General features: G+C 39.4%; 1 protein-coding gene and 1 long non-coding RNA gene across 3 annotated transcripts in view; one reads left to right on the top strand and one right to left on the bottom strand.

Annotated features, from left to right (window-relative positions):
• LOC141770188 (uncharacterized) overlaps positions 1–18,614 on the top strand; it is a 127,210-nt gene that overhangs the window by 31,480 nt on the left and 77,116 nt on the right. The window lies entirely within an intron of this gene.
• Positions 12,410–18,614, bottom strand: part of LOC141770165 (plexin-A2-like) — an 84,416-nt gene continuing 78,211 nt past the window's right edge. The window contains exons 27-31 of the mRNA XM_074639825.1: positions 18,277–18,476; positions 17,848–18,017; positions 16,217–16,429; positions 14,691–14,841; positions 12,410–13,149 (exon numbers count right to left, since the gene is read on the bottom strand). Coding sequence (XP_074495926.1) covers positions 13,054–13,149; positions 14,691–14,841; positions 16,217–16,429; positions 17,848–18,017; positions 18,277–18,476 — 830 coding nt within the window. The 3' untranslated portion in view covers positions 12,410–13,053. The remainder of the gene's footprint in view (positions 13,150–14,690; positions 14,842–16,216; positions 16,430–17,847; positions 18,018–18,276; positions 18,477–18,614) is intronic.

Genomic DNA, 18,614 nt, shown 5'->3' with positions numbered 1-18,614 from the left:
ACAGGATCCGCGAAAACCTTTCACACTTCCAGAGAAGTCCTGAAAAGCTCCCAGCCCCCTCCTCCCCTGCAATTTGGGGATCTTTGCTTTAACTTTTGTTAGCTCTTTTGCTAGCTGTTCTCATGCTCGCTGTAAATCACACATCTGGAACCACTGGTGTAGGCACGCTAAATGACTTGTTAAAAAAAAAAAAAGAAAAAGCCCCACCCTCCTAGACAAAGAGTAGCAACAACGGCGATTCCAGAGAAGTAAACTCTTAACATGCTTGAGAAATGCTCTTGTAATTTGATACCAGTCCCAGTGCCCACAGTCCCCCTGTCCCTGTTTCGGCCCCAGCCTTCCCCCGCCATCACCCCATTTCCTCCCTGTTACCCCCCTTCCTTTTTTGCCAGACCCCTATCAAACATTCAGCTCAAACAGCAGGGCGTTGAGGTGGCCAATTGGCCCCTCACTGTGACTCGAGATGAGCTTTGCTGAAAACCCCAAACTGAATTATCAGTGGTGTGCCCATTACAGCAGCCACAGTTGGACGGCAGCAGTCATGTCACCCCAGTAAAACATTCATTAGACTGTTAGCTAGTTAAGTATTTCTGCTACTTGAGTCCTCGTGAATCACAGCTCCCTGTCAGATGGAAGTAAGGCACAAAATAGACATTTTACCATAAACAGATGGCAGCAGGACAAACCCTGGCAATTTCCTTTTATTTTTCCTTCGTATATTTTCCTTATACCTCTCTTTCTTTCACTCTTGCAAGGAGCCTAGTGCTTTCATTTTTTTAATTTTGTGACTTAAACCTGCAGTAGGCAGAATATTTTTGCAAAAAATCCATAACAACCATTCAGCATATTGTAATTCAAGTGTTCTGAGAGAAAACTTAGACACCTCCTCATTGCTCTGTTTTCAGGCTTTAATAAATCTAGACGGGAGGCTTTGGCCAATCACAGGTCATTTCAGAGAGAGCATTCCTATTGAGCGTTCTTATTGGTTGTTCATTCAACATAGGTAGCTGTAAATCACTTGCAAACTCCGATCAAACGGTCAAACTAAGGAGCGCTGATCAAATATGAATCAGTATTCTCTTACTGTAATGCCTATTTCGAAAATGTTTTCAGAAACATCTTGTAGTGTGCTGTTTAGCTGTAAAATGAGAAAATTTGCTCCGGCTGGTAGGCGGTGCTTGGTATTTCCTCAGCTGATCACAAACTTTCTCATTTTACAGCTAAACAGTACACCACAAGATGTTTCTGAAAACCCTTGAGGCAAGAAATAGGCATCACAGTAACAGATTATTGATTCATATTTGATCAGCGATGTCTAGTTTGACGTTTTGATCGGAGTTTGCGAAGGATTGACAGCTGCTCAGAAACGGCGAGGCTCCAGCTCGGCTCTGAGGTTGTTTTCCTCTGGTCTGTGAAATCCTGCAGATGCCATTAAGAGCACCGGAGGACACAGAGGCTCAAAACACCCAAACTATTCCTTTAAGTATATGAAATTTGTGTTTTATCTATATATCATTTCTCATCATTTTGAAGGTAATGTTAAATCTTTGTGTGCAAGTACAGTCAGAACTCCTTTACTCTCCATCATTAGACCCAAATCGGTCTTCCTTTGCGACAGCGTTTTGTCTAAAGTGTCACAGCGTAGCCCGTCATGGTCACAGAGCAGGAAAACAACACAGACAGCAAGGGCATTCCTCCGACGACCTTACACAAAGCAAATCTGGAAAACATTCTTACCACTGGCATCCTGTGAATTAAAGCCCATAGGCCAGGCCTCATATGGCTTTATTTGTTTACAGTATGTTGACTGATCTCCACATCTGTTGCAGCTTATGGAGTTTAAAAACATTGCCTCCATTTTCCTTTTTAGCTGCTGCACTGTTTCTTCAGTAACAGAACATTGCAATCATCATATATACCTGCTGGTGTTGTAGATTATTTCCGACAGCAGTGTGTATTTTTGGTTCAGCTTACAAGTGTGTGTTTAACCAGATTTGAGGGTTGAGTATTAAATGCTTTCTGAAATGTATGATGGAGTGTCTCAGGAGAATATAGGCAACCGGAGTCGATATCAAAAGAGAAGTGCTTTTGTTCTTGTACTTTCTCACGACAATTCCCCTTTAGATTTAGCCTATACTTTAAAGACCACAAAAATCCTGAGCTGGTGCCAAACATTTTGTGAACATGCAATGTTTTTTTGTTTTTTTTTAAACTTGCATGCATGCTCTCTTTGTCTTTTTCATCTGTTTCTGATTTCAAACAGAAAACAAAAACAAAGCTTATTGTACGTCATTAGTTTTTAACTTTTCAAGTCAAGTCAATATTGCCCAATATCACACATCACAAATTTGCCTCAGGGGGCTTTATAATCTGTAGAGGATACGACACCCTCTGTCCTTTACAGTACGACCCTCTCATCAGATGAGGAAAAACGTAACCCAAAAAAACCTTTGAACAGGGAAAAAAAATGTAAGAAACCTCAGGAAGAGCAACAGAGGAGGGATTCCTCTTCCAGGACGGACAGATGTGCAATAGATGTTGACATTGACATTGATGCTACAACCTGTTTTCTGAGAGCATGGGCCATTAAAACATACTTATAATGGATATGCACTACAACCACCTTTGCAGAAGTGCACCACATTTTTTCTCGCAAGCCAATCAGAGCAGACTGGGCTTTTTTGGGAGGGGGGCTAAAGGCCCAGACGCACCAAACCAACATGAAAGAACTAGCGGCGACGAATGCTGACTGTTGCGTTGCCTCATGTCGCATGTGTCTTGGCCAAAAAGCTGCACTCGAACACACCGCAAAGACCACTGCCAACGGCTAACTACCATGTACGTTCTGTGCCTGCGTGAGATGAAATAACTCTCCACACCAGCAGGTAGTAGCAGTCTGTATTCGTCATTCAAAAAGGGAAACCGGAAGAACGAGGGCGGTGGATATACAAGCTGTTCTTATGATACGTACATGAAACAAAGTGGCATTTGCCGACCATTTTCACACCATTCTCACTCACCACTTAGCTTCACTCCAGATGACCGAGTCGTTGTGAAACTATCCGTTTATTTTATCCGCAGTATTGGAATGATCAGATGAGATGAAGATGAAAAATTAGCCTTCTATGGGTGTCCTCATGACTTTTCTTGTTGGCTTGCTTTCCTCACTTCCATTTCTCTTCTCGTGCACCGGTTACACACATTAAGCTGAACAGCCAATCAGAGTGATTTCCTTCACTGACGAGCTCTGCCGCTAATTCCACATTCTGAATCTGCCAAAAAATCTCCAACATGGTGCGGGACACACTGCAAAAACTAGTCCGACAGACGTTCACAGACGGCCCCAAACTTGGTGTGTCAGGGCCTTTAAAGAGACAGGCGCTAAAACGGAGCGTTTCAGACAGATTGTGAATACAGGTATATTCAGACAGGCAGTATGAGAAAATAATGTGTTCTTTGAACATTAAAGCATGTAAACATGTTCTAGTAGAAACCCAAAATACAAGTACGAACCTGAAAATGAGCATGATATGTCCCCTTTAAGAACACATTTTAAATACGTTAATGATGAGCAACGGCATTACTTTCTGGGGTAATAGTCAAACTGTGCTGCTGAAGGTACATCTAACAGCCTGGCTTGAATCTGACTGCAATATTTCACTTCTTGGATGTGTTTCAGGCAAAAGGTCACCGGCGATGTGTATCCAAGAAGTCTTATTTTGTGGTAATGGAAGTTTCAGCCGCTAATTGGACACCCCTCGGATCACTGAGGCTTGGCTGACGAATCACTGGGCTATTTTAAATGGCAGATCCTCTCGCTAACTAGAGAGCTAATTAGCAGAATATGTCATGGATTATATTCTCAGAAGACTTCTGTTTTTTAGTTTCCAGAATTTAAAGCCTGTAAATTCAATATCTTATGAGAGACAGTGGTGTTGCTCATAGCTTTGTTTAAAATATGAATCTTCAAAATGTTTTGCGGTACCAGCAATTGTTAGCTCTATTTATTCTGTCTGAGAGCAAGAGTTCACCAGCAATGGATTATTTGTAGGCGCTCCAGGCAGAGCGTTGAACAGGAAGTTGTAAAACAGCAACTCTCCTAATGTGAAGATCTTTTGTGGGAAGAGAATTCCTTTTGCCATGCGTTCATAATTAACAATATAACCTCAGAGATTCATGGTTCTGTTTTGACTTAAGTTATAGACACAAAGCAATTGACTGCTGAATTAACGGCGTGGACATTTAAAAAAAAGTAATTGTTCAAAGGGTGTTCTTAACTTAACTTTGGTTAATGTATTTGTACAAGCACATGTGGACGCACACAATCACAGAAAACACATACACATCGTAGCGCACATTTTTATGGAGCTTTGAAAACGGGTGCCATAAATCCCACAAAGCTCACCGATTGGATACGTAGGAGGGAGCCTGTCTTGAAGTGATTTCATGAGTGCAGAGGACGGAAAGTGAGGGGAGGTTTGGGAGGAGGAGTAGTGGGAGGGGATTTAATTTCAAACTGAAGCAAAATTGACCGTTACCTCTCTGGGCTGAGCAGCGAGGTCTTTGCCCTCGAGTGAGCGGGAAGAAGACAAAAGAAATTAGAAAAAAAAAGGAAGTGATGCGTTGATGAAGTCACTTCTTCCCAAAACAATGTGTGTTAAGACGCCCTGATGTGGGTTCTCTTCACAGTCTTATGGTACACTCTGGGTTCTGAGTATGTCTGTGTCATGACCCACAGGACTACCACACACACACACACACCCTCAGGCGGCAGTGCTGAAACAGACACTTCTTGTCACTGACACACGCCCTTTGCCCTCTTCCTGCATCACATTTTCACATGATCTTTCTCTCTCATACCAGTTTGTGCTCAAACAGTGAATGAATGAATGCTCATTCTGTCTCAGTCGGCCTGTTTCCAAGTCATGCTTGTGATCATAACTTTGGCCAGAAGATGGCACCAGTAGACTGGTGTGCTGTCCACATCGACCTACTGGACATTCGCTTCATTAGTACATCATTAAACACTTCATTTATAGCTTCACACTGTGCATTTTTTTGTGGAACTGGAAGCATTTCATGTATTTAAAGAATCCAGCCATTAGTGTTAGTGAGTAATGAAGGCAGTTATGACCAGAGTCTGCAAGTGACTGTCGTTGCTAGTGGACAAAAGAGAAATTACTACAGCAAATTGGGGAAATAAAATGCCGTCATGGATTAGCTCATGCAATAAATCCTGAAACATGTTGTTACTGATGGAGGCTGAGCTCTGGTCATTTCATATTTATTCTATAATTCAGTCATCAGGGATTTTTTTTCCCCCTTATTTGGACAGCTGTCTTTTTTTCCTTGGCAAGAACAAACATATCAGTGCCTGTCTGATTGTGTGCACTCTGATAATGCCGTCTGCGCTTAATTAAAGCAGCAGGAGACTGATGCTCGCAGACCTCGATAGCCTAGAGGCAGCGTTCCAGTGGTGCTCAAGGGAATCTGAGGCTTGATTGTACAGCAGCGGATGGAATGACACATTTCTATATGTGTCCACTGATAGCGGCTGCTGGTTTTCTCTGGAACCACAACCTATAAAGAAAGGCATCTGTATATAAAAAGATGTGTGTGTGTGTGTGTGCAGTTAGCATGCAATCCTGCACAATAACACACTGTATAGCCACAAAAAATTAACATTGACTTTAGGCAGACAGAGTTTCAGTATTCACATGTTGGCGTGTGCATTAGCTGGTATCAGCAATCTCTTCCTACTTATTCCTATTTATTAATTATTTATTTAAGCATGTTATACTACCAGTCATAATCAGTTGTGATTTGCATCTCCTATAGTAGGAATATTATACTCATTATAGGGTTAAGGTAGTGTGTTTGTATATTTACTCATAGTGTTAATACTTGATGTGCTTTCCTGTGTTAATCGTAGCCTATAATATCGCTCTATAATATATGATAGGATGCCTATAGCCTGGAATCAACAGCAGCCCGCCAGACAGGCAGGTACACATGCAGAGCTGAGATGTGTGAGCTCTTCATTCAGGTTTTAGGAGCAGTGTCCCAGTCAGGATGCTCCTATATATTATACAGAGACACATTCGGAATTTCTATAGTGAATAGTGATAAGATACTAGGAGATACTGTATTGGGTTTTGGGCTCCTATCCCAAGAATATTTGAGGTAGGTTTTTTTATCTTAAAACTATGCAAATTTACATCATTTTGGACCATTATTAGGCTATTAATATAGATGACTCCCAAAAAGCTTAAAGAGAAAACTTGCTATAGTTGAATAGCTATTTTATTATTTACATATACCACAGCCTTCATGTGAACTTTTAATTCTACTGGAATTGTTTGCCCTGTAAAATCGTATTATTTAAATCGAAAGAGCAGATTCAGAAAACTTTAAAATAATGTTTCATTAATTATATCTGTTTAGAAATAATAAAAATGTATGTCTACCTGAGCAGAGAATGAAGTCACTCTGCCTTCATGCATGTGAGTGTGCCCCACTGGCTAGCTCACGGCCGCTGTTCTACATTGCTCTCGTACGGTGTTTACAGCTGAAAACGCCGTCCCGAACAACGGCGCCATCGCATCCACCCTCTAGTTCTCCCCCAGGTTAACACGGTTCACGCTGTCAGCAAAGTTGCTGTTGTTTCCACTGTTAGCTCTTCTAGCGCCGTTAGCAGTGAGCCACCAGCTCAGCCATCGCCATGTTGAGAGACGTGCGGAGGCAATAGAAATGCTCTCAATCTCGCATTTAGCACCTTTAAGGCTGCATTCACACAAGAGCAGCCGGTGCGGCAAAAACTAAAGTTTTTCCATTCATTTTGAATAGGGGTAGTGCGTTTGGGCTGCGGCTGCGGCCGCGGCTGCAGCGGATGATCTGGTGTGAAAGCAACCTAAGGGCTGCAACTAATGATTATTTTAATAATCCATGAATCTGATTATTTTTCTTGTATTAATCGTATTCAGGGTGCTTGTTTTATTCAACCAACAGTCCAAGCCCACAGACATTCAGGTTACGAACGCACATGACAAAAGAAGGCATGAAATCCTCACATCTGAGAGGATGAAACCAGTGAATATTTGGCATTTTTGCTTAAAATAACTAAAACAATGAATTGGTGATGTCTTAGTTTAATAGTTTTTTTCCAAAATCCAAACATATTTCTTTACAGTCATGTAAAACAGAAAAAAGCTGGGAAACTTTGGAAATCATAAACAAATATTTGTCAAAACTGAATTTCCTATCAACAACTTGATTGACTAGTTTCAGCAACAGCGTAATGTACAAGTGTTCCTGTTGTTGTGTCCACCCCTGTTTCTATGGGGCCTACAGTACACAGATTCATTTAACCACTCTGAGCTTAAGGCCACTGAAGCAGAACCTTGTGCATTGACTATTAACACAAACTGCTGGGTTGCTCAAGGTGCGTAGATAGTCCAAGGCCTTTTTCCATTCAGCATTCATTCCACAGTAAGAGTCACAGTTTGAATTATTCTTCTACATCTGCGGACTGTGCGTACAGGAAGGTCCATTTTCCCCTGAATCAAATATTGTGGGCAGCAGGAGAAGCTTAGGATCTGTTCTACCAGTGATTATCATGCTGTTATTTTACTATACGTCATCAATCATAGGCCAAAGCATGATTGAGATATTATGACAGCTGCCAGGGATGGATAGAAGAATAATGGGTTTCTAATGGCTGTAGTAGCTCCATAAACGTGTTTGGTACCATCCAACCACACAGTCTATCAAGAAGATACCCTGCGGCTCGCTCAGCTGTCAGTAGAAGAGGTTTGAGTCCTAATGATCCTCCTCCTCCTGCGTGTGTGAGTGTGTGTGAGAAGTAAGTGAGGGGGAATTGCTGGCTGCTGAGTGTAGGCACTCTGACAAGCAAAGAGAGAAGAGAGGAAAGACGAGGGGTCAGAGCCTGGCAGGTGTACAGAGGACCCTTCGATACGCCGACGACACCCCCACCTGGATCTGACAGGTATAGGCTTGGTTGGGAAGCCTGAGTGTTAATGCCGTCCTCCCCCTCTCCCCGCCTCTGCTCTGCCTGCCCAGAGCCCCGAGGGTTAAACATGAATAATGAATTCTTCATCCCTATATGCTGCTTACGTGCCATACCACACTGTAAACTATTCTTCATTCCGAGAGGCTGTTCATCACATGGTGGTGTGTGTTTTAGAATAAAATTCAAAGGGAAGCTACATTTCTCCAGGATATTTCTTTGTTGTTTTCCAAGCTCAACTCCTCTTTGATATCAAATGTGCTGCTCTCGCTAGACAAGGTGTGTTTAATATTTGCAGCATTTGCAAACAGCAGATTTCCTTTGTATGATTGCAGTAAATATTTGACATCATAGTCAAAATTAAAAAACAATAATTCCCACAAACCCTGTTACGGAAAAGTAATTTAACTTTTTTTTTTTATTGTGCCACAATCTGTATACACATTATTATTATTTCTTTTCATTTTTGAGGAATGTAAACTAGCTGGAAGTGATTGATACATCTGTGTTTCTGTTGCTGACTTTGGAAATACAACGCCCTCTTCCTGTGCAGCACTGTAAAGCAATCCAACAGACAGACAAACCCAACCTGGTAGCACATTGCTAAATTTCAGCCAAATGTAAGTTGTGTGTAATTTTCTCAGAAAAATATCTTATTCTTTATATTATAGACTATAATGTCCCAAAACATGTGGTTAATTCATGTTAAAATATTACATTTTTAGCACATTTTCCACAAGGCAGTGTTGATGGTGTGACGGTTATTTCACTCCAAAAAAAAAAAAAAAAAATTAGGAAAATACAAAATAATGCCTGAAGTTCCTCATTAACTACAGTAACTAAAATAAAGATTAACGATAATGCATTTACTTTAAGGGCTTACATCAGGGCTCAGTAATAAGGTTTGCCCGGGGCAAGTAGTAAATCTAGCAGCTCACTTGCCCAATCAGGCAAATGGTTAAAAAAAATAATTAAGTACATTGTCATTTCTGGAGCTGATGATGGTAGCTAAGGAGTGAGCCATCTCGCTGCCTTCTCATTTCGGTTGACAGTTGCACGTGCGCAGAACCGATCGGGCACTCGTGTGAAAATGGCGTCTGGTAAAGACAAAGATTATGAGCTGAAGCGCAAGTGAGCATTTCAATTATCCTGGAAACAGGAGTTTAGTTGGGTGGCTTTAGAGGATGTGGGCAAAACTCCAACTACTGTATGTATTGCAGAGTTTGCAAGTTTGAGAGCAAGGTGAATGAAACATGACAATTAACTTTAGTCTTTGTTGTTATTTGATAACCACTAATAAATAAAACAATTGGTATAAGGGTAAGTCAATATTGATGGGCAAGTGAAAAAATACAAAAACATTAATGCTGTTTTTTCATTTCATTTTTCATGATATATTAATGTTGTAGTATAAGTTGTGTTGAAAGTATGCGGGGTTACTATTTTGTCACATAATGAATTTCTCATTGATTCAAAGCTGGAACACAGCTTGTGTGTGGAGATATCAATGGATGGCTAATGCCATTTGTCTATGTGTCCAACAATTATGTTAATTTCTAAGTACAAAGCTGAAGCATAATAGTACCGCTGGGATTTCAGTTGATCTCTGACATCACCGTCTTGCCTTTAGAGCCCTTTCATGGAAACCTAATAATAGCTTAGCTGTCAAATTAGCATGCTGGTGGACCACTAACATAATAAGAATAGATTATCCAGTTATGTGTGGCAGAGTTTCGATTGGCTTGGAAATGACGTAATCTCTAACAGCAGCAGACAATTTGTCTGCAATATGTTGTAACACTTTCTATGATGCCCATGTCTATAATGCATTATAAACATATTATAATGTACTTATAGCACTGTATAATTATAGTTAAGCACTCGTAAATATTCATATAACAATAACACATAAAGCATTTTATAATGACATAAGGTCAAGTATCATAACACTTCATAATTGCTGGTCACTAATTTATATTCTTTTGTTGCAAGGATCATAGAGTATCATAATTACCATAGTTGTAATACATTATAATACTTTTATAATGCATTATAATTTGATTTTAAGTAACTCAAAATGGTAATTGTTTGCTTTAAGTAAAAATCAAGAACAAAACTTATTAATTATTTTGTTCACAGGCAAACAATAACCACTTAGAGTAACTTCTAATCACATTATAATGCATTATAACAGTGATTATGATGCCTTATAAGAAAAGATTATAATGTATTACAACTATGGGAATTATAATACACTATGATCCATGCAAAAAAACAAAAGAATGTCATTGAGTGACTAGCAGTTATGAAGTATTATGGTAATTGACCTTATAAGTCCTTATAAAATGCTTTATAATGGCTATTGTTATAAAGCATTATGAATACTTATGAATGCTTATAAACATAATTATACATTAATATATAATAATAATAATAATAATAATATAATATGATAATATATTATGTAGTATGTTTATAATGCATTATAGACATGGGTGTCATAGAGAGTCTTACCAAAAATACAAATCATGGACATTTCAGTGTCCATGATTTGTGGCACATATAATGATTCTTTGGACAATCTTTTATATAAAGTAGTGTTATAAGTCAAAGCTGTACAGTCTGAAATAGAAATGTACTTTCCATATGAATTAATCATTTTGAGGACACAAGATGTTCATCGACCAGGGCTTCACTTCAGGATTTAACGCTTATAAATATGGAGCAATTATGTTCAGCATGATTCTTTAGAATTTAGCATGAAAAGAAAGCAGGCGGAAATCATTTTCATCAGCTGCGCATTTAATGTATAACAACAGTACAAAGTGAATCTTTTGCTTGCAAAATAGGAGTGTTTTTTATGTACAATATTTATACAATAATATATAGTTTAAAAAACATTACAGTTTAAATGTCTGACAGCTTATTGCACAACACATTTATAAATTATCATCATCAAACCACACATGAAACAGATGAGTTCTCTGTCATATTTCAACACTTAACAGGAAATGTATTTATTATTTATATTATTTTATCTAGATTAGCATGAATAAAGGTCCTGTGGGGAGTACATTAACCCCACTGATACTGGAATGGTAAAAAAAGAAGAAAAAAGAGCAGCGCTGCAGTGACACTGATAGACAGTCGTGGTGACTTTTATATGGAGCGACGAAACTGCCTCAAGCAGGTTCATCTTTCAGCATTGCAATGTAGCGAAATACAAACAATCAAAACTTAAAACCCTGAATTAACGCGACGCCTCAGGCGGAATTTTTCATCATGATAATCATTTGAAAGTTTAGATATGGCACTCTATAAATACAGCAGCAAGGAGACAACAAGCAGCCAGGTCAAATGTACATATGGACGCAAAATGAAAACTTTTGAATTGTATGCTGAAAGATGGAAAATAGCGCTGCGAAGCAACAGACAGATGTTCAATGAATTAACTTTACAAGGACCAACTGCTGATCCAAATACATGTACCATTAATCATATATCCACTCTGTGGACAAAATATTAGGAACACCTATTTTATACTGAGCTATATGGTATGGACTCTTTTACAGCACCCACAGCTGAAATGTCTCCAGGGTGAGCTTGTTTCCTACGTTTAATTTTCCAGGTTACGTTGAAAGTGGATTTATTGGAGAAAATCAATAAGGCATCAAAGCCTTCATCTAACTTAATCTTCACAGGAGCAGCAGGTGTTCATAATATCTCGTACGCTTGGTGCATTTCAAGTATATCACGCTGGATGTAAACAATGACTGATGAGGTGGGAAGGGTGGGGGGAGCGGCGCTGTTGGCCGGGGGTTTGGCTAATCTGATTCCACGATCAGATTTCTAGCGTCATTAATCATGCTTTCTGCTACAGTTCAATTTGGTCTCCACTTATCTTTGAATGGCTGAATTGGCGGTCTATAGATCACCACTGTACAAAATTTCCTATCTTAAATGGGATCTTTTCCGCACAATGACATGTATTATTAATAGCTTCTACAGGAGCATTTAACATGAATGAAACATGAGACATATTATATTTGGCACAAAAAGCCAGGGATTGGGTCTGGAAATATCTCTACGTATATTTCAAATTTGAAGGTAATGCCATTGCAGTAATAGCTGTATTATTAAACAGCTGGACCCTCACCTTGTGAACGCCAAATTGTGTGAATACTGTTCAATCCCTGGGCAGAAAATCTTCATTAAACAAAAAATAACTTCAAGCTTCAAGTGGGGGAAATGAAAAGTAATGATGCCAGAGTCTTTTTTTAAGCCTTAAAAAGGCAATAGGAAAAGGCTTAACAAACACAAAGTTACACATCTCTGCTCCAAATGGCGATGTCACTCCAAGCCCGTGATATGTAGTGCGAATAAATGTCCTTCATCTTTGACATATAAAAAGTACTGTGAATCTCGCCCCGCCACATGTGCCGTCCCATTAAATTGGCTCCTGTCTTTGTTGAGCTCTTCCAGTGACTTTTTTTCAAGTCGAGTCATTCTTTATTAAGTGCTGTTCTCTTCAGAGCTCCAGCCATTGCCGTGCACACACATTTAATATAAGCACCCACTACAAAGACAAACCATTACCCAGCGGAAAAGAATTGGCTGCAAATTCAGCAGCCGTGATGGCCCAAATCCTCTTTCTGTCTCTCTCTATAGGAGCCTTTTAGAAGTTGGGTGTTTGCCTGTTGGAGTTTCTTCTGAAAAAAGAAATGATGACATTGGACTCAAAAGTCGTGCTTTGGGACGATCTGTGTGCTGTGGTTCGTGTATGTACATTTGTATGTGTGTATTTATGCATGTATATGAATCTCTTTGTTGTCTTTGTTTATACAGTAGGTCCATTAAGTCTGTGTACGTCAGTATATGCGTGCGTGCATACATAATGTGTGTGTTCACGTGCACATCTGAGTGCCACGCGTGTTGCCGACGGGCTCGTAACTCATCGTATAGTACGTTTCAGTGCGTGTGTAGTGTTTGGTTGTGTATGTAGGTGTGTGTGTGTGTGTGTGTGTGTCTCAGCTCTCTATAGACATGGCTGAGATGATCTGCTCCAGTTTATACGCCAACTTCTGTTTCTGGGCCTGTTCATCCTGCTCCAGTGCCTCAATGATCTAAAACACACACACACAGAAACACACACAAACTGTGAAACTGAGGACACAAGGCTTATCGTTGGTCAGCTATAGGAATCAGACAAATAAGCACATACACTAATACAGATCTACAACACCAACGGCTTTCATTAGTAATTCCACTTTTGTACATTTTACTGCATTTGATTAAAGTTAAATTTCTAAATCATTTTTGCAGGTACAGTATATTGACTTAATTCTCACTAATTTGATTAATTAGAATTCAGTGCATGTGTATAAACATTAGGAAAAAAAGACATCTGTTATGTAACTCGGTTATAATTAAAGCCTACCGAGCTAAAAATGCCAAACATTTTTCTGGTTCCAGCCTTCCAGATGAGTATTTAGATTAGATCCTGATGGGCAGGTTGGCATCTTGCACAGCAGCCTCTGCTATCTGTGTATGATTGCGTGTATGAATGGGTGAATGCTGACATGTAGTGTAAAGTGCTTTGAGTGGTCGGAAGACTAGAAAAGCGCTATATAAATGCATTTACCATTTACCATTCGAGGCACAACTGCTTTTCTCAGTCTTATATCATTGTAAATAAAATATCTAAATGTCTTTGGGTTTTGGACTGCTGGCAGTTCACTTTATGTTTGAGCAATAGGAATACAGTACGTGTGTAGCAGACTATCATTCAAGAGTTTTCTTTGGGCTGTGCAAAACATCAGTTAAACATATTATTTCCTCATTCTTTAGAATAAAACTTTCTGTAATTTCTGTTATCTTTGTAATTTTTTGCCAGCGGACTACGCTAGTAGGTTGCCATATTTAAATCTTGTGCCGCTGTTAGGCGCACCGTAGCAATGCTGTCACTCGTCACTCGTGATACGCCTGTCGTTAGTCACGAACAATAAGACAGACAGGCTGAGGGATGACGGATCAGGAAGGTTTCCTTAAGGTTTTTGGTTTTTTTAAGTTCACGTTCTTACTCACACAAATCACCCTGCCTTTAATAGTCTAACCCGTAATAGTCAAGTCAATTTTATTTGTATAGACCAATATTACAAATCACAAATTTGCCTCAGGGGGCTTTACAACCTGTACAGGATACGTCACCCTCTGTCCTTTACTGAATGACCTTCTCATCGGATCAGGAAAATTTTTTTTTAACAAGGTAAAAAAAATAAATAATGATATTGATAATGATAGTATTTTTCCCCCATAGATTTGCACTGAATAGATTCTCAAAAATACAGAGAAAAAATACGTGAAAAAGTGTGTCCCTTATCACTTCAATACGAAAAATGTCTTTTAGTTTCCAACTGATGATGATTCCTTATTTTACGGGGGCGGTTGGCACCCTTTGTCTGTCTTTTGAGAGGAACTGCAGAGTCGGGTGATTATTCTCACCACTATGAGCGACACCTTTTACAGTCCCCGTAGTCATTTTATTCTTTGTTAATATAAGAACAGCTGCTTTAATATAAAAAAAATGCTAACTTCAGTAGACTAACCACACCAGCAGGACCTCTACAGCACATTTCTATGTCACAGCGAGTTGACTGGGCCTCACCTCTTGGCTGTACTTGCTGACGTAAGCGTAGATCTCATGGAGGGCACTGAGCATGTTGAACTCACTGGAGTGAAGGCGGGCCTGTTCAGCCAGATAGGCATTCATATCCTGATCACTGATGGCAGGCAGGCGGTTGATGTCAGCGTAGTACCTGAGAGGAAGCACACACACTATGTCAGCGTCAAGGACACAGTCATGCATACCAGAGCTTTTCTCCTTACCTGGATTCAGTCTGTTGTTGTGAAAAGTCAAAGAATATCCAATGTTAAAGGTGTCAGTAAATCAGAGGCGTTTTGGCGGGAAAATAAGGAAACGTGTCACTCATAGATTCAGTCATTTAGTCACAGTGACATCTAACCACACCGGCACACTATTTTTATAAACAAACACGCATATGACTATACTTACACATTCATTCTGTTCCTTCCAACCATATTAGAGCTGCATGATTAATTGTGCCACAATTTGCATTCATAACTCTATGCAATCCTATTTATACACGACGATTTTACCATAAATGCATAGCAGGGAGATCAACTAAGGACCAGATCCCATTACACCATGTATGTAAGAGATACGGAAAAGTAAAATGATATACATGTAACTAAGTAAGGGTAAATAAATTCCTCCGTCAGTTCTGACATAACCTTTTACATAAATAGCAACAAATAGACCACATTATACCATATAGAGTGCATTAGTGAGAAAAATCATGATTCTCATTTTATCCAATTATTACAAGGTTCTTCTTACTCATCGAACAAAGCCTTGAGCTAACACTAACAATAACCTTTAATATAACCAGTAGTGGAAGAAGTACTCGGATCCTTAACTTAAGTAAAAGTAGAAATACCATGGTCTAAAAATACTCTATTACAAGTAAAGTCCTGAATTCAAAATGTTACTCAAGTAAAAGTACAGAAATATTATCAGCAAGATGCAAAGTACTCATTATGCGCAATGGCTCCTTTCAAGTGTTATGTTATTTATAGAATTCTTTCTATTAAATTTAATTTCCCCTAGAGGGATTAATAACGTATGCCTTCTTCTTCTAGATTATTGTTACTCTGTTTTTTTCACTAACACATACAGTACATGTAAGAGCATTTTAATGTTGTAGCTTGTCAATGTGGAGCCACTTTTAGATAATTTGTATACTACTGGGTAGATTAGCACTATAGTACTGCATTATATATTTTACATTTAAAAAGTAACAAGTAACTATAACTGTCAAATAAATGTAGTGGAGGAAAAAATACAATATTTCCCTCTGAGATGTAGTGGAGTAGAAGTAGAAAGTAGCGGAAAATGGAAATACTCAAGTAAACTATAACTATAACTAAAACAAATGCCAATTCTAACTTTCACCTAAAACATAGACCCTGATTACTAACCGACCCTGTGAAGACATGATGAAATGAGTCAGATGAATCCTCATTTTGGGGGATCTCAAACATCTTTCTATCCTTGTGAAGGTTATTTGTCTCCGCATGTGTATATGTACACACACAAGCACACATACACACCTTTCTACCCAGCTTTTGTAATGCGGTATGTCCTTGGCATAGAGTAGTTTGGTGGAGGGCGAGTCTTTGCCCAGACGGTGTTCAGAAGTTGAGCAGGAGTCCATAAAGGTTTGGGCCACCACAGACAGACAGGCGTCTGTGATGCTGTTTTTATGGATGTCAAACACAAACTGGGGATTCTTGATCACATTTACCCAGAAGCGCAGGGGCAGGCTGCGGATGATAAAAGAAAAGAGACACAAAAAGATTTTACATATTTTTAGACTTGCGTGCAAAATAACATGATTACTTGTACAAGGTGCTGCTTTTTGATTTTCTTCTGACCAATTGCGTATTGACTTTTCAAATTGACTTTAGTTCTGAGAACAAGATGACGATGGAGTTTAGAAGACTATTTAAAGATGCAATTTTGAGCCTTAAACACCAGAGTTACAGAGAGCAAGAGAATAATAATGAAGAAGTTCTTCAAAGAGCAGCATAAAACAGCTAAAACTGGGTTGCATACTCTGTCATGTTTGGTACAGTCGGCAGGAAAATGTTGCCATTGTACGTTTCTGCAAACATGGGATACGTTGAATGTTGACATTTCTGATAAAAAAATGTTTTTCATAAATACGTTTCATATTAGCTATATATCATGCTTGCAGAAACGCACAATGTCACGTGGTTAACGTTGTGAAACGATTGGTTAGGTTTACACAACAACACTACTTTATGGTTAGAAAAAACATCATGGTTTGTTTTAAAATAATAACGTAACAATGTAACAACGTAACGCAACAACGTAACGTAAGGCAACGCAACAACGTAACGCAATGCAACAACGTAACGCAACAATGTAATGCAACAACGTAACAACAACGTAGCGCAACAACGTAGCGCAACAACGTAGCGCAACAACGTAACGCAACAACGTAACGCAACAACGTAACGCAAAAACGTAACGCAGTAACGTAACGCAACAACGTAACGCAACAACGTAACGCAACAACGTAACGCAACAACGTAACGCAACAACGTAACTAGCGTAAATAAATAACGACCGCCTTTATTGAACTTACTCATGTAACATTACGTAACAAGCATAAAGTCAACTTTTCTTTTTGGTTTCACAGGGGATACGAACAGCGGTCATATGAAAGTCCTGTGTTTGTTTGACCCATCCTCACTTTGTGGACTTTCTCGTTTGTACTAGTTATTTTACCACGTAACTTTCAATAATGGCCGCTCAATATACTACATCACTTGCTCTTCGCGTCACTCATTGTACTACGTTACTTGCTCTGACCGAATGCAAAAATAAATAAATAAAACGTTGACATTCAACTTGTCTGTGGTTTGCAGAAACGTACAATTCCAAAACATTTTCCTGCCGACTGGGCTGGAATTAGATAAATTAGTTCAAGGTGCACACTGGTATTAAGGGTTTAACAATTCAGAAATGTTCACTGGGCCCAAAACTTTGACTGTTTTGTAAGTAATGAGTTCTACAGGGAGTGTTGTAAGCAGGCTTGTTAAAGAAAGTGAGATGTCTCTACAGTCACAGTAAAGGTAACAAGTCAGACTCTCTCTCTCTCTCTCTCTCTCTCTCACTCTCACTCTCTCTCTCTCACTCTCTCTCTCTCTCTCACCAGTTGCTCTTCCAAGTGTGACGAACGTCCATGTCATGGATGCCGTGCCTGTCGGCCTGCTCGTCCAGGAAGTCAAACATGTATTTGATTGCTAGAGGCAGGGCGGTCCCCCGACACACAGTGCTGAACAAGGTCTCGAACAGGTCATCCACAAACTTCTGCAGCGTGCCCTACAGAAAACAGTGCATAGAGTTGGGACTTGTAGCACTTCTGCTTGTAGTGTCTACTCTAAATCTAAAGTGTACGACTGCATGAAAAGCATAACTAAAGATAACAAAATATGCCACAAGCTGTCTAAAATTCTAAAATCTAACTGAACTCTCCGCCATTCATTGTCTCTCATTATGTTTTGTTGTTAGGGATATATATATATATATATTGAATTAATAAATAACATATTGTTACTACAATATATGTAATATATTGCACCTTCGTTGCTAGTAGCCTCGTCAGGTAGATCTCAGACACCATCTTGCTGCCGCGCTCGCCCTCCTTCTGGTCCCCGTGGTCGTGGTTCTTGACTAAGTGCCAAACTTTGACTCCGCTCTCCAGGTCAGGGGTCAGCATGGGCACACGAGAGTGGGGGCTGTCCGGGCTGGTGGGCGTGGAGCGGAAGGGAACGTCTACACCTAGATGGTCAAACGTCAGATATAAATAAAATACATATTCCAAAATGCTCTAGATGCAGTTTGCAAATAGAATACATCTCATCTGATAACCAGTTTGTCAGACAACGGAAGGAAAGATATGAATTTAAGGCAGATTGT

Source organism: Sebastes fasciatus, chromosome 1, assembly GCF_043250625.1.
Source record: "Sebastes fasciatus isolate fSebFas1 chromosome 1, fSebFas1.pri, whole genome shotgun sequence".
Lineage (NCBI taxonomy): Eukaryota > Metazoa > Chordata > Actinopteri > Perciformes > Sebastidae > Sebastes > Sebastes fasciatus.
The sequence above is the reverse complement of the archived record's forward strand: the minus strand, read 5'-3'. Positions and strand labels throughout refer to the sequence as shown.